Raw genomic sequence first — 12,923 nt, 5'->3', positions numbered from 1 at the left:
TTTATATTTTTATTACTAGCACAAAGCCGGCTTACGGCGAGCGCACTTAACCCTGATGGTGACTTTTGCTGTCAATCATGTACCAAACCATGCACAAAATCGCACACAAACACATCATTCCGTAGTGCATGCGCTTCAATTCGCTTGAAGCATTATGCTTCCTATCTCTTTTACTTTTAAATTCTCATCCCTAAAGTCCAACCATTACATCTGTTGCCCGTGATTCCATCTTATAGACAATGTGTTAGAATATGTTCGGTATTAACAATCACAAGGCTCAATAACCTGTGTAGACACCATCATTGGAAAACTTTTTCCTGCATCCTTTTTATGCTCTTATTGTACAGCACAAAACGTTGCAACTATATTTATACATATTCAAACACAACGCCGATCGCAAACTGTGCCGATTATAACCGTTCGTCATTTTCCACGAGCTATGCAATCCAGACGGTGCATAGCGAACGCACGCTACACTGTGCATGCAGCTGCATGCTGTTGGTCCATAAGTTATCGTATCGTGATGTGGAATAATTGTGGTGACGCGTTGGTAAGCGGAATAACGCCCTCTTCGCCCACACCCCCAAAAACCTTCCACCCTTTACCCCACATAGACTGTAAACAGTGGGGCAAGGGCACAGTGAAGGAACTGATAGAGGGTCAGCCGCAATAAGACCCACCACCATCATCTGCTATGACTTCGACACTCTCTCCCTCTTTCTTTCACTATTTCGCTTTGTGGCCATCTTAGCAAAATGAAGGAAGCGCGAGGAGAGGACGCAGGGTATTAGTTTGCAACAATGTTGCAAATTAAATTGCGCTCAATTTGCTCACACCCTCATCTCAGTCGTGAGATGATATACAGCTCACGATGGCTATGAGAGAATGGAGCGAAGTGGAAAAGATGCACTTCACCAACTGGTTTTTCTTTGCACTACGGGAAGGGTGGTGGCGCCATTATCGTCGGCACACAGGCAACCTACGACTGCTCCTAGGGAACAAAGCTATTTGCACCGGTCATAACCGCCGTTGCAGAAAACTGCGCTTTGCTACACATTGCATGAGCGTAGACTGATACCATAACACAATCAACCGTCATGGGCGGCATGTCATACTTTCAAACAGACGAATAATTCGCGTTTTTTTTATGTTGTTGTTTTTTGTATGTAATTTACATTATTGTAAATTAATGTCATACTTGAACATCATGTTGGTTGTAAAGCTCAAGTGTTACATCTGTCTTTACACGAAAACAATTACAGTAAAAAAAATACAAATTTACAAATTTATGTAACTATGCGTTTTCTGATTAACATCTAACATTTATGTTAGACGTACAATTTTGATTTTCCAATCATTTTCTCCATTATATTTTGGTAGTATTTTTTCCTTGCAATTGTTTTTTTTTTTTAATTTACATCTGCTATACAAGAATAGAAGGAAGATGCTATTCAAGTGCAAACCGTGTATTGCGCATCCATTACTAAGTATTGACGCACTATGACCACTGTTATGCAGTTCATGAATGGCATACAATATATGCAAACGACTAACACGCGAAAGCAATTCATAGCAACAACTCCATAATTCTTCAATCATTCGCATTGTTGCGTCCTCGTGTTATCATGCTTTCAATTTTCGTAAGCTGTTTTACACATTGCACCATTTAACGTTTGTCCATTCAGTGAGGTGATTATTTATCAGTTTGTAGCTAGTTTTAAAATAATCTGTTGCGTGGAATTAACGATGTAATTGGTGAATGGAATGTTAGTAGAAATAAAGTCACCGACAAGAACACCGACAAGAATTAAGTCAAAGCTAAATTACGAAGCTTTGATTGCTGTTCCACAAAAGTGGCTCTACAAAATTGCAACCTAATTTCATTCTTTAAGTCAAAGTGCTATATCCTTTACGATTCCTTTTTGGATGATAACACACGGCAGCAATTCTCAGATACGGTCTTAAAATTTTAGCTTTCTAACTTAAGGTATCATGAATCCCATAGATTCCCAATAATTCAATGGAGACGCCTGGCCATTGATAGATTCGATGCTAATTTATATCATGTACCTACCTTGCTTAGCTTTTCGCCCTCGTGGTGTGGTAGCATTTGCCGCAGGCTCTGAAATCCCGCATTGATACTCTGCATCCGACGTCTTTCATTGCTGTTCGCAATTTCGCGACGCATCCGCTTTTCGTCTTTATCCATTGGTAGATTGTTGCCGTTGCTGCTACTCGACGGCGAACTGTTGATGCCGTTGTTATTGTTGTTACTGATGCTGTTATTATTGTTATTTCCTCCACTACCGTTCTCTTCACTTTTCAAGCGCACATATCTGCAGAGAAATAAAAACATAATGAAACGTTAGTACTTCAAAACCATTAATACTTTCTTATTGTAGTAAAAAAAGCAAAATATGATACATTATGATAACTTTTCATAAAATTTTATACAATAATACAAGAAATTATTAGGAGCATCGGACGAAATCAAACAATCAGAGAATAACGACACACAGGGAAAATTAAAAGGGATTTTCTTGTGCATGGTAGTGGAACATACGTAAAATATTCCGCCTTTTTTTAATACCGATCCCATTGCCGACGAAGATCGGCTCCTACACGCTAGGGGTTTAAACAGCTTACAGACGTGGACCAAATATTTAGCGCGGTCCTTCTTCCTACTGCACATTCGGTCATGCGATCAACAGGCGGTAAAGTAACATGCCGAACTGAGATTGAAATTTTTAGCTCTTGTTCTAATAAATGTCATACTTGCAACAGCCCTGACAGTTCGGTTATCATCAACATTCAATTAATCACACAACGAAGTCAGCACGCCACCGTGGGGCTGATCGTATAAAAAAAAACATTAACACGTTACCACCGAATTCTACCGCAACCAGTCACATTCGTTGACTACCTGTCTGTCATGTTAACAACACGATGCTACAACTTATGCGGTAAATGAGAGTTAGTGTAAGCCGGTCGGGATCGACATGCGTAAAATGTAGAGTCTACACCATACCGGCAGTCCTTCCAATGCAAATGGGAGACGTATGTGTTTGTATGTCCCTCACCATGCTTCTCTTACGTTTACACAATAAAACGGTTATTTTTACTTCATCTTCAGCCATGCTGCTCCCAACCGATGTGTTGGTGTGAAATCACTAACCGGTCTCTGTGTAACTAGTCAAAAATAGACCCCCCCCGTAAACGATTGTGGTCGGGTTAGCCGCCAAGATTAGAGCAAGATGGGTACACGACGGACCGTATATCATTTTGCCTTTATCATTGAAGTTTTCAGATCCTCACCCGGTTCCTCTTTCTTTCTCTTTGCTTTCACGTGTCCTGTGTGTTGTTTGTTGCGTACGTGTTTTACGGCACGCTTCATGACACTAAAATATACATAGTCATACGCTCCTCGTCTCACCTCGAGCCCGTCGAATGTACGCTTTTTCTATGCTGTGTGGTATTGCGGTTCGATGTAACACGCTGGTGCAGTGTTAGCATGTGAGTAAATGGACGTACGACCTTTACCGCCAGACGACGGCGGTTCAAAACGTCGTCATTTTTGACAGGTGTAGCTGACCTAGTTATGACAATCTATTTTTTGACGACAAAAAAAATGGGGGAATGTCCTCAGTAGTGACATAGTTGCGCTTCCGCCCCTGAAGGTCCATGTGTCATATAATCTTTGTTTGTTTTATTATTCGTTAATATTAAACAGTTGTTAGATTTTTTCATAGTCATTACCTTTCAATTAGTTTAACCATATTTTTAATGTAATGTATTTTCTTACAATTCTACAAGATCATGTGAAGTGCAATGCCTACAAATAAATGTTTATTCTCCCCATCTAGTGCTAATTTAGATTCTGTTTTTTCTTGCCCTGTAGCGTTACTGTACATGGACAATAAAAATAGAGCAAAGCTGTGATAATGTATGGTACTATGCTTTTCTTCCACTCATATCGAATGACAGCTGCCAACGAGCATTGGTGCAGTTTATCGTAAAAGGGTTCCCTCGCATCAACAAATATTTCATTTCCAGGATCATTTCCATGCTCGTTGTCAGAGGACACCTTCGCAAACCTTAAGGGCTCGTGTCTTTACGTGATAGTGTGTCTCTGCCCGAAGGGAAATAAGCGCAGACAAGTGAACCGTTCCCTTCGAAACATAACACAAATCCGATTATCCGAATGCCTTCTCTTGTCGATTTTACTCTTTCCCAGTTTTACGACCGCATAGTTTTATGCTTTATGGAAATCAGTCGTACTATTTACAACCTCGTCGGTCGGCAAGGGCCACAAACAAATGGGAAACAATCGTAAACAATATGCTTCGGACAAGCGTACGGGTAACAGCAATCGGTGTAGTAGTTTTTGCATAAAACGAAATCGAAACGCATAAACTTTTCATACTTTTATGGTGCTTCAGGGTTCCTTTACCACTTATTTGTAGCTGAACATCGGAATATATGGCATATTGGAGGTACTTTACATAAAACAATGTTTTTCTCTTCTGATGGTGAAATACGAGCTATTAATTATGTTTAATAACATATTTAAATTTACAAAACGGCTTAAGCATTTCAAAAACTACAAAAGTTTCTTACTGATTGTTACACACATTTCTGCCAATCGATAAATCGCTTTTTTCCCTTTCAGCAACTAAAGTATGTGCCTCTAAGTGATACGAACAACAAACCCACAATCGATTGCTCGTTATGTTTAGCATCGTTATGTGATAACATAAGTGACGTCTAGCTGTAAAATTCCGTTTTCTCCTATCGCTATGTTAATTTGTAACACATGAATTTGCCTTTTGCGGTAGTGCGCATATGGACCTCTCTCCTTTTTGGAAAATCGAAAACGTGCTGAAGTAATTATCTCCGAATCTTACTTGTGTTGGAGAGGTAATTGAAAACAAACATTATTTTATGCAAACATCAAAAATTAAGCTACGCAATAAACCCATTCCTTTATATTTAGTAGTAATTTTCAAATAAGTAAAATATTATGTACTAATACACAAAATAAATAAAACAAACCCGTGTTGTAAATGGATGCGGTGCAAACACGAGAGAATCAAATGCCAGAATCAGGAAGTAACTGTCCCGAAAAACAAGGGCGATTGAAACTATATCTAGAGTGAGAATTGTCCAAATAAAACTACAAAAAAATTGCACATAGGCACAGTGTGGGCATAAAAAATTTTCGTATGTAAGTGTGTCTGCCGTGTGCCGCCTTAGCTAAACCATTGGATGAAACGCAAAAACCATGTGAATCGTGCGCACCGCGTCTCAAGGTTAGCCTACATTATTGCGAACTTTGGCGATAACGTCGCGGATACAACCAGGCACACAGCATACACAAGGGGGGTCACAAATCGCGAAACCAGCGGTGTGAGGTGGAGGAACATCCAAAATTTTGAAACCACTACACACATACACACGAAACATGTTTTTTTCGACAAGAAGACAATAATAAAAAAATCGCCTTGATGTCGGATGGTGCCGCATGAAGTGAAACACGACTGACGGAAGGAATTTCGCGAATTATTCCATCTAATTCGGTTCTGATGGCTCCCTCTCTCTCTTTCTCTCCCTCTCTCTCACGCAGCTCAAAACTAGCGCTAGCAAGAATTTATGTTTGAGCGCCACCAAACGTGCGATACACACTGTTACGCGCCAGTCACGTATTGGTAAGGTGTTGTGTGTGGTGGACTGCTCTTTTTTTCTGGCTCTGCGCTGCTTCCTCGATCGGGGTGCACGATGATCGTCGCGCAGATGATCGTCGCATAAACCCCCCAACAGAACATGTGCGTATAGCAAGAAGGCAAGACGATGAGCGTGAAGCAGTGGTAGAGGAGGTGAGGAGGATCCGGTTCTGGCTGGCTCATGGTACTATGTGTCTACAGCATTGCCCGCTTGTGTGCGTGCCATTTAAAAGTATTCTCTTTCGTACATTATCTCTTTCCTTCCCCACACTTCATATGGTAAGGGTGGATTTAAATGGCCGTCTCACATCAAGGGTATGCGCGTCTCTTCGCGAAAGAAATAAATGCGTTTGACCCCCCAGTCGGCTAGCCAACTACACTTGGGAAATGGGGGGAGGGAAGGGGGGCATGAGATGGAGAATGGAAAAACGTTTCTAGCTCCACACACCAACAGACATGCACACACGCAAGATTTATACGAGGTTGTTCACTACCCGGTGCCATTTCCGAAGGTTTCTCCTGCTTCGGTCCACAGTAACGTTGAGAATGATTATTTTGCTCTCTCGCACGCTGTGTCTTTGTTTCGTTCTCTCATTCTTCGCTATGCTACAACTTCAATCAAACACGCACAATCTCATCACCCCGTAGTACAATTTGCGGGGCGCAAACGGAACCACCGGCACACGGGCGGACGACAGACAGCTGTGTTATGCGCAAAAATCGGCTGATTTGACCGTGCGCGCCAACGTTCACCCCCGGCAGAAAGGTTCAAGGTGAGAGAGACCAGCAGCGAGAAGTGTGACGCGAACCAGGCGTGTAGCTCTCCCACATGAGAGTGGATGCGCAGCATGAAACGGGTGGAACGAGATATTGCGCGCCAACAAGTAACGCGTATCGTCCGACCGTCCATGTGCCCCGACAATACTCATGTTAGTCTCATTCCGCGTGTGTTCAGCATGGATGGTATGCCGCACCACAACCTTTCATCCGCCATTCCAACCCCGACCCAACACCCCACCCAACAGAGTTCTGGGGAGCTCGCGAAGCGGTTAGTTTCAGCGAAAAAAAACACATATTCACGATGTATGCGTATGATTTGCTTACTTTGCTCCTCATGTAGCAGGACTTTATTAAATTAGGTGCGTCTTTTTTGATTGAGATTTGCTGATCGAGACAGTTCGCCGAATTCATGGCCATTTTTCACCGGAATTCCAAATTCAGCTGAAATCATCTGCGTGTGTGAATGTGCGTCCACAGCTGCCATCACAAATGAGTCACATGCTCTACAAGTTTCCGATTTTGAATCATCGTTTTGATGCATGTGGTTTTGATTTAAAAAAGAAAAGCTCACATATCGTTTGTATGAATTACGAAGCTATTGAATTTATTTAACAGAATGTTTGAAGAAATGTTATCGTTAAACAGACATTCTACTGAAGAATAAGAGCTTAGTCAATCATTGACTAAGTGTGTGATATCCACCTGCAGTAATGAAAATTGTCGGATATGCTGTACAAATAACCAGTCAGTGTACGAAGTGTCCAGATGGTAAAGTGACAACGAAGTCGGTCTTCACATGATAGAATTCGTATCAAATCCCATCTGGACTTTGAGAAGTGTATGATAGTAGTCAGATCATCACGTAAAGTACAAGCGTGAATGTTTTTCAATCATTTTTTCACTCAAAATACAAGTATGAAAACATTTTCCATATTCCAAACATATGAACGCCTACACTATATTTGGTCTTATGAAACAATCATTGCACAAACTTGTACACAGCTTTTATCAAAAATACAAGGACCTCGCTACCCTACTCCTTTTTCACTGAAACTCTTTTTTAGTATACCTATGTCGGTTTTCTGGTTTCTCTTTCATTACGAAACAAGCTGGCAACGGTAAGATACCAACCTAAGTAAGTACGATATAGGGCACGCTATCCTACACGCATCTTCTTTTCTTTTCTTTTGTATTATTTTGTATTGTTCCAATGTCTTTTGCAACTTCGTGAATCGCGGCCTAAAGGCAGTAGTCGTTCCAGTGGTTATTTTTAGTGCCTCCCAAATAATCCACCACCATCGTGGGAAAGTAGACTCAATGTCCCAAATAGTCGCCTCGCTAAACAACGAGGCGAAAGTTGGACGAAGCCAAATGGCTGAAAAACTTTATGCAGTATTCCCTCCGAATTACAGCCAGAAAAAAACATCACATTACACACCCAAGGATAACCACTATTATGAAAACAAGAAAATGAACGAAAGGCAAAGATTGACTAGCAGTATGTACAAGGGGGCGAAAAACGGAAAATTCGAATCAACCACGATCAACCAACAGCGCGTCACGGCGAAGAATATATGTGTAGCCAGCATAAGACGACTAGGGTCCGCCACTAGGGTTTAAAGAGCCGATGCAAAAGGACGCTCAATACGTGTTGACCTTCATAGTCGATTATTCACATTTTAACATTTCATGCTCTTCGTACATAAGATTGTTTTAACGTGGTATTATCAGCTCGTCTATAAAGGTATAAACATTATGCATTAAAAAACAAGTTGAAGAAAATGCTTTATATTTTAATATTATGCCAGTTTCGAAGGATATGAGTTTAGTCACAAATTCGAAGGATATCATTTTAGTTACAATATATTTTTAGAAATAATATTCAAGTTTCCCATATGTTTGATATCAAAAGTATCGCACTAGGGTAATATACCAGACGATATTTCATAAGGTCTTTCACAGAACAAATGCTAGGTGATCCTACGACACATCATCATTTATTGCCAACGTCAAGAAAAGTTCTCTGGGCTAGTAAGACAGCAGTAGCGAAAAAAGGGCAGAGATGCTACAGTGGGTGGCAAACGAAACGAAAACAAAAAAGTCCACTCGACCAGACGATATGCTCCAGAAAGTTTTGCACCAGTTTATAATACGCCTGCCAAGGCCCTACACCCTTGCCATTTGCCTCAAATAAAGGCAACAACGACCAAACCAGATAATCATTTCCTTTAACCCTTTACCGGAGGAGGGCGGTCGATCCCCTTTTTTTTATTCGCTTCAAGCAAACCCGAACCAGAACCCGGACCAAGGGTGTCGTCGTCCGCCGAGTAAAAGGTGCATCACAATGCACATCACACAACCCACACAAACACCCGACGTACACTTCATCATTCATTTGCTGCATGTCGCCCCGCCACAAACGAGACGTAGAGCCTTTTGCCGTGCGTCTCTTACCATCCTCATCGTTCACGACTCAAGGTGATCCATTCGTCGTGCCGGGAGCGCATTGAAGCCCACTAACCGGAACGAACGCTGCAAAAAGATAGTGAAACTCCCTTTGAGCTTGCAGGACCCTCTTTTAGTACCGTGGGCGAAGAAGTAAGCATACACACGACGTTCTTGGACAGCGCAACGAAACTTGTACTGATTAGTTGCTTCAGACGTGGTTTGATGTCATCTTGCCCCGGGTCGGTTGATATATTTCACTTACTTTTGTGGAAAATTAAAAAAAAACCCTCATAGTAAAAACATATAAAACTGTGTAAAATACTATATGGCGATCGAGTTAATTACACTTTTACTAGGTGCAGTATTAGGAATAGAATAAGGAAAAGCAGCAAATCAAAAGTTTTAATAGCCACCACCGCAAGCGTATATGCATTCCTGGTGTGGCAAAAATAAGCGCCCCCTTTAGATAGGTCATTTCTTGCAATGAGTAAAATGTTAATGCAACCATGTTTCCCCCTCATCCCCTTATCACCACCTACCCTGCCACCTATCACCCATACTCAAATCTACGAGACGGACGGATGGATGGATAGACAGACAGGCAGCGTCGGACAGTCGACAGACAACAAACGACGATGGTAAGACGATCCGAAGACGGTGATAGTACGCCATTGCATAGGTTCCGTTTCGTTTGACCGATGATTATATTTCTCCTTTCGCTCGCACACACATGCAAGAAAGCTGGTGATGATGGTGGTGTTCAGGATACACTCAAAATGCTGACCAACCGCCTAGCGCCAACGGGGATGAACGATGCGGCAGAGTGCTCCATTAAGGCAGACTGTGGCGGCAACCAACCGCTGATCTTCACCGTTGAGCTACGACAGCCCCACAAAACATTATACTCCCCAACCCAAGTACGTCCGTTGCAGCAAAAGGCGAAGGTAACCTCAACCCTAAAAAACCCCCCAGACACAATCATCGGAGTATCGTCGTAAAACGGGAGTAAGTACGAAAGCAGTGCCGCACAGCTGCAACACACTCGTACGTGCGAGTGTATTTTGTCTCTGTTTTATCGTCTCCATTTGCAGTCGCGTTCGCCATGCGCATGCCCGCAACGAAATGCATTTTACGAAGTGCAGCAGACTCGTTCCCCTTTAACCACCAGCAATTCCCCGCTGCCTCCGCACCAGGATCTGTCTGCCCACACAATCCACACGGTTGGGGGCGAGATAAAGGCTACGGGCCCCGCACTAGTGCAGACAGATCAGCCGGGTCGATTGGCTGGCTAGCTAGTTTGGATGGTTTGTTGGATGGTTGGTCGGCCAGTTGAAAGCAGACATGCAATTTTTACGCTCTCGTTTCCTCCCATTCTCTCCCACTCACCCACGTCACGCATCTCCTTCGCAGCAGCGCGGCAAGTGCGGGTGAGCGAGTCACAGCACAGACTAAATATATGTATCGCTGCAGTCTGCATTTCGGGGAGCCGCATCACTATGCAATAAATGTGTATGTACGTGCATTGTTATATACACATATATGAACACTTATGTGCGTTTGCGCGTGTTGATGACCTACTTTTACACCGGCAGTAGATGCGCGCGCGTCCCTTACCCGCCATTTACACCATCCGTGTGTGCGCGTTCTGCCTGGCTAGCATTTTGACTTTTGCGTTTAGCAGTCCACTGACGAATACCCGGTCGTGTGTGCATGTGTGTCTGCTACTGTCAGGTTAATTGTCATACTGCATCTGCTACATTACGGAACGATTTTACACTTTTAGCACATAAAGACGTGTTGCGCAGTAATTGCAAATGTTCAGTACATTTGTTAATCAATGGCCCATTCAGATAACTTTTGAATCTTGAAATTGTTCTTTTCTACACTCTTATCAAAACCGATTATAACCTGTATTATCCATTTTGCAGGATATTTTCACTTGTGGTGATAGGCCTACAGAATATTAGTTTTTAATTTCTGGTTTAAAACGATGCGATGTAGCTTTCCATTTACATTTGTTTATTTTCTTATCCTTTTAGTTCATATTGTATTCTTTTTATTTCATTTCCTGGATGGATTATTATTTTCTTTAGTTGTCTTTGCGGCGGCCCGGTGGTGCATGTGATAAACGGCGCCAGTCCACACGGCCGGACCGGGTTCAAATCCCATCCGGACCGTCCCCTCGTAGCAAGGACTGACTATCCGGCTACGTGGTAAAAATAAGTCCAGTAAGCCAGAAATGGCCGGCGTGACCTGTAAGGTCGTTAAAGCCAAGAAGAGAGAGAGTTGTCCAGTAAAAATATTCTACCCTTTTGTTTGTATTCCATTGACATCTTATTCTCTTTTGAACTTTTTTGTACTCTTATTACTTTTTTGCGTGTAAAGTTTGTAATAATATTGTATTCTTGAAATCACTGATCAGGAAAAATAAGAAAACTTCTCATATGTACCTACTTTTCTTTTTGTAAAATTTGACGTGTTTCACTTGAACTGCAAGTCGCTACTTTTTCAAGTCTACCTATGTATTTGCATTTCATAGTTATAGGCTATAATTATGTTACCTGAATGTATGTTTAGTTTATATAGTAACTTTATAGCACCTGTTTGTCTCTATTGGCAATTACCTTCATGTTAAATTTGCTTTGTAATAAATTTAAATATTGTCATTAATATTTTTAAATTTAATTTTGTTATTGTTATTAATTAATTAAAAAATATTAAATTGAAATAAAAACAACTTTAAGATAATAAGTGTCTTTCAATGCAAACTACTAAATTACAGCTTATGTTGTAACAGCTTTTACACATCCATACACATCAATACACACTCAATTAGTACACTCAGTTCAAAAGATACCAAACAGAGTAATGGAAAACAATTATTTTGTGCGTATTTTGCAAGTATACTTATTCATTCACGCATTTTGCATGAAAGAATTCATCACATTCTTTCACTACGCTCAGCCGCTTACTGTGTACGACTAAAGCGTAGACACAAAATCGTAAAATCATGCGAAAATTTCAAAAAGATTACTTCCGTTTCGTCACTAAATCGAGCAGTGCTCCTTCTTGCTTTTAGCAACATGATTCATACTCTTCGCCGAAATGCAATCGACGAACAGATACCGACCCGAAATGCCGGTACGGAAAGTGAGACCAGCAGTGACAAAAGTAGACCGTCTTGCCATTTGCCAATCTAAATTTTGCCACAGGAAGAAGCACTCGGGAGGCAACACAAACAGCGCACCGCACCAATATTGGAGGTGCGAGTAGCTCAACAAGTTTCCTCTTGGTGAAAGATTCCCCCCTGTATTAATGACGGAAACAGCAAAAAGGGAGGTGTGAAAGAATGGGACCAGCATTCGACAAATAGGCCATGGCGAAATTTAGAACTAATATCAACAAGGGGCACGATACACGGGCGAATCGGTCGCGGTAGCAAGGCGATGTGCCGGCGAATGTGGAATGCTTGCTTCTTGCTTGCTTGCTTCTTCAAGGCTGAATCAGTTTAAAGATAGAATTGCTTGTGCCCGTCGTTAACATGCACACAGTAGAAGTTCTCGTTCGGGAACAGCATTTACAGACGATGGTCCGTAAAACCGGAATGTATAGGGCGAGCAGAATCATCCGAGTCTGCAAATTTCAAGATAGAGCATGTGGGATTAAATCAACCTGGCTTTGACACGAGCGAGATAACATAGCAACACGCATAGACACCGTAAAGAAGGAGAACAAGTACATCAAACCAATTAAGTGCTGAAGCATAGGTCGTTTTATTCCTTTTTTATTTTCGTTCAATAAGCTATTCCTATACTTCAGACAGACATGTGCAATGTCTGATAAAAAGTACACATTTACACCACAACGGTTAAAAATAATTTAAAAATAGTAAACGTGCGCAAAACAATTCCCTCAAGGCTCATGAATCGATGAGTTGATTATATTTTTATCTCAGTTCATTTTCAAGGACTGTCC

The 12,923-nt window shown here is 41.6% G+C and overlaps 1 protein-coding gene across 5 annotated transcripts in view; it reads right to left on the bottom strand.

Moving 5' to 3' along the window:
• LOC125761582 (uncharacterized) overlaps window positions 1-12,923 on the bottom strand; it is a 76,000-nt gene that overhangs the window by 48,888 nt on the left and 14,189 nt on the right. For all 5 annotated transcript variants that reach the window (XM_049422820.1, XM_049422822.1, XM_049422819.1 and 2 more), the window contains exon 3: window positions 2,075-2,336. In XM_049422820.1, the coding sequence (XP_049278777.1) occupies window positions 2,075-2,336 (262 nt within the window). The remainder of the gene's footprint in view (window positions 1-2,074; window positions 2,337-12,923) is intronic.

The sequence above is a fragment of the Anopheles funestus genome, chromosome 2RL, assembly GCF_943734845.2.
Source record: "Anopheles funestus chromosome 2RL, idAnoFuneDA-416_04, whole genome shotgun sequence".
Classification (NCBI taxonomy): Eukaryota; Metazoa; Arthropoda; class Insecta; order Diptera; family Culicidae; genus Anopheles; species Anopheles funestus.
This window is presented reverse-complemented; position numbering and strand designations above follow the sequence as displayed.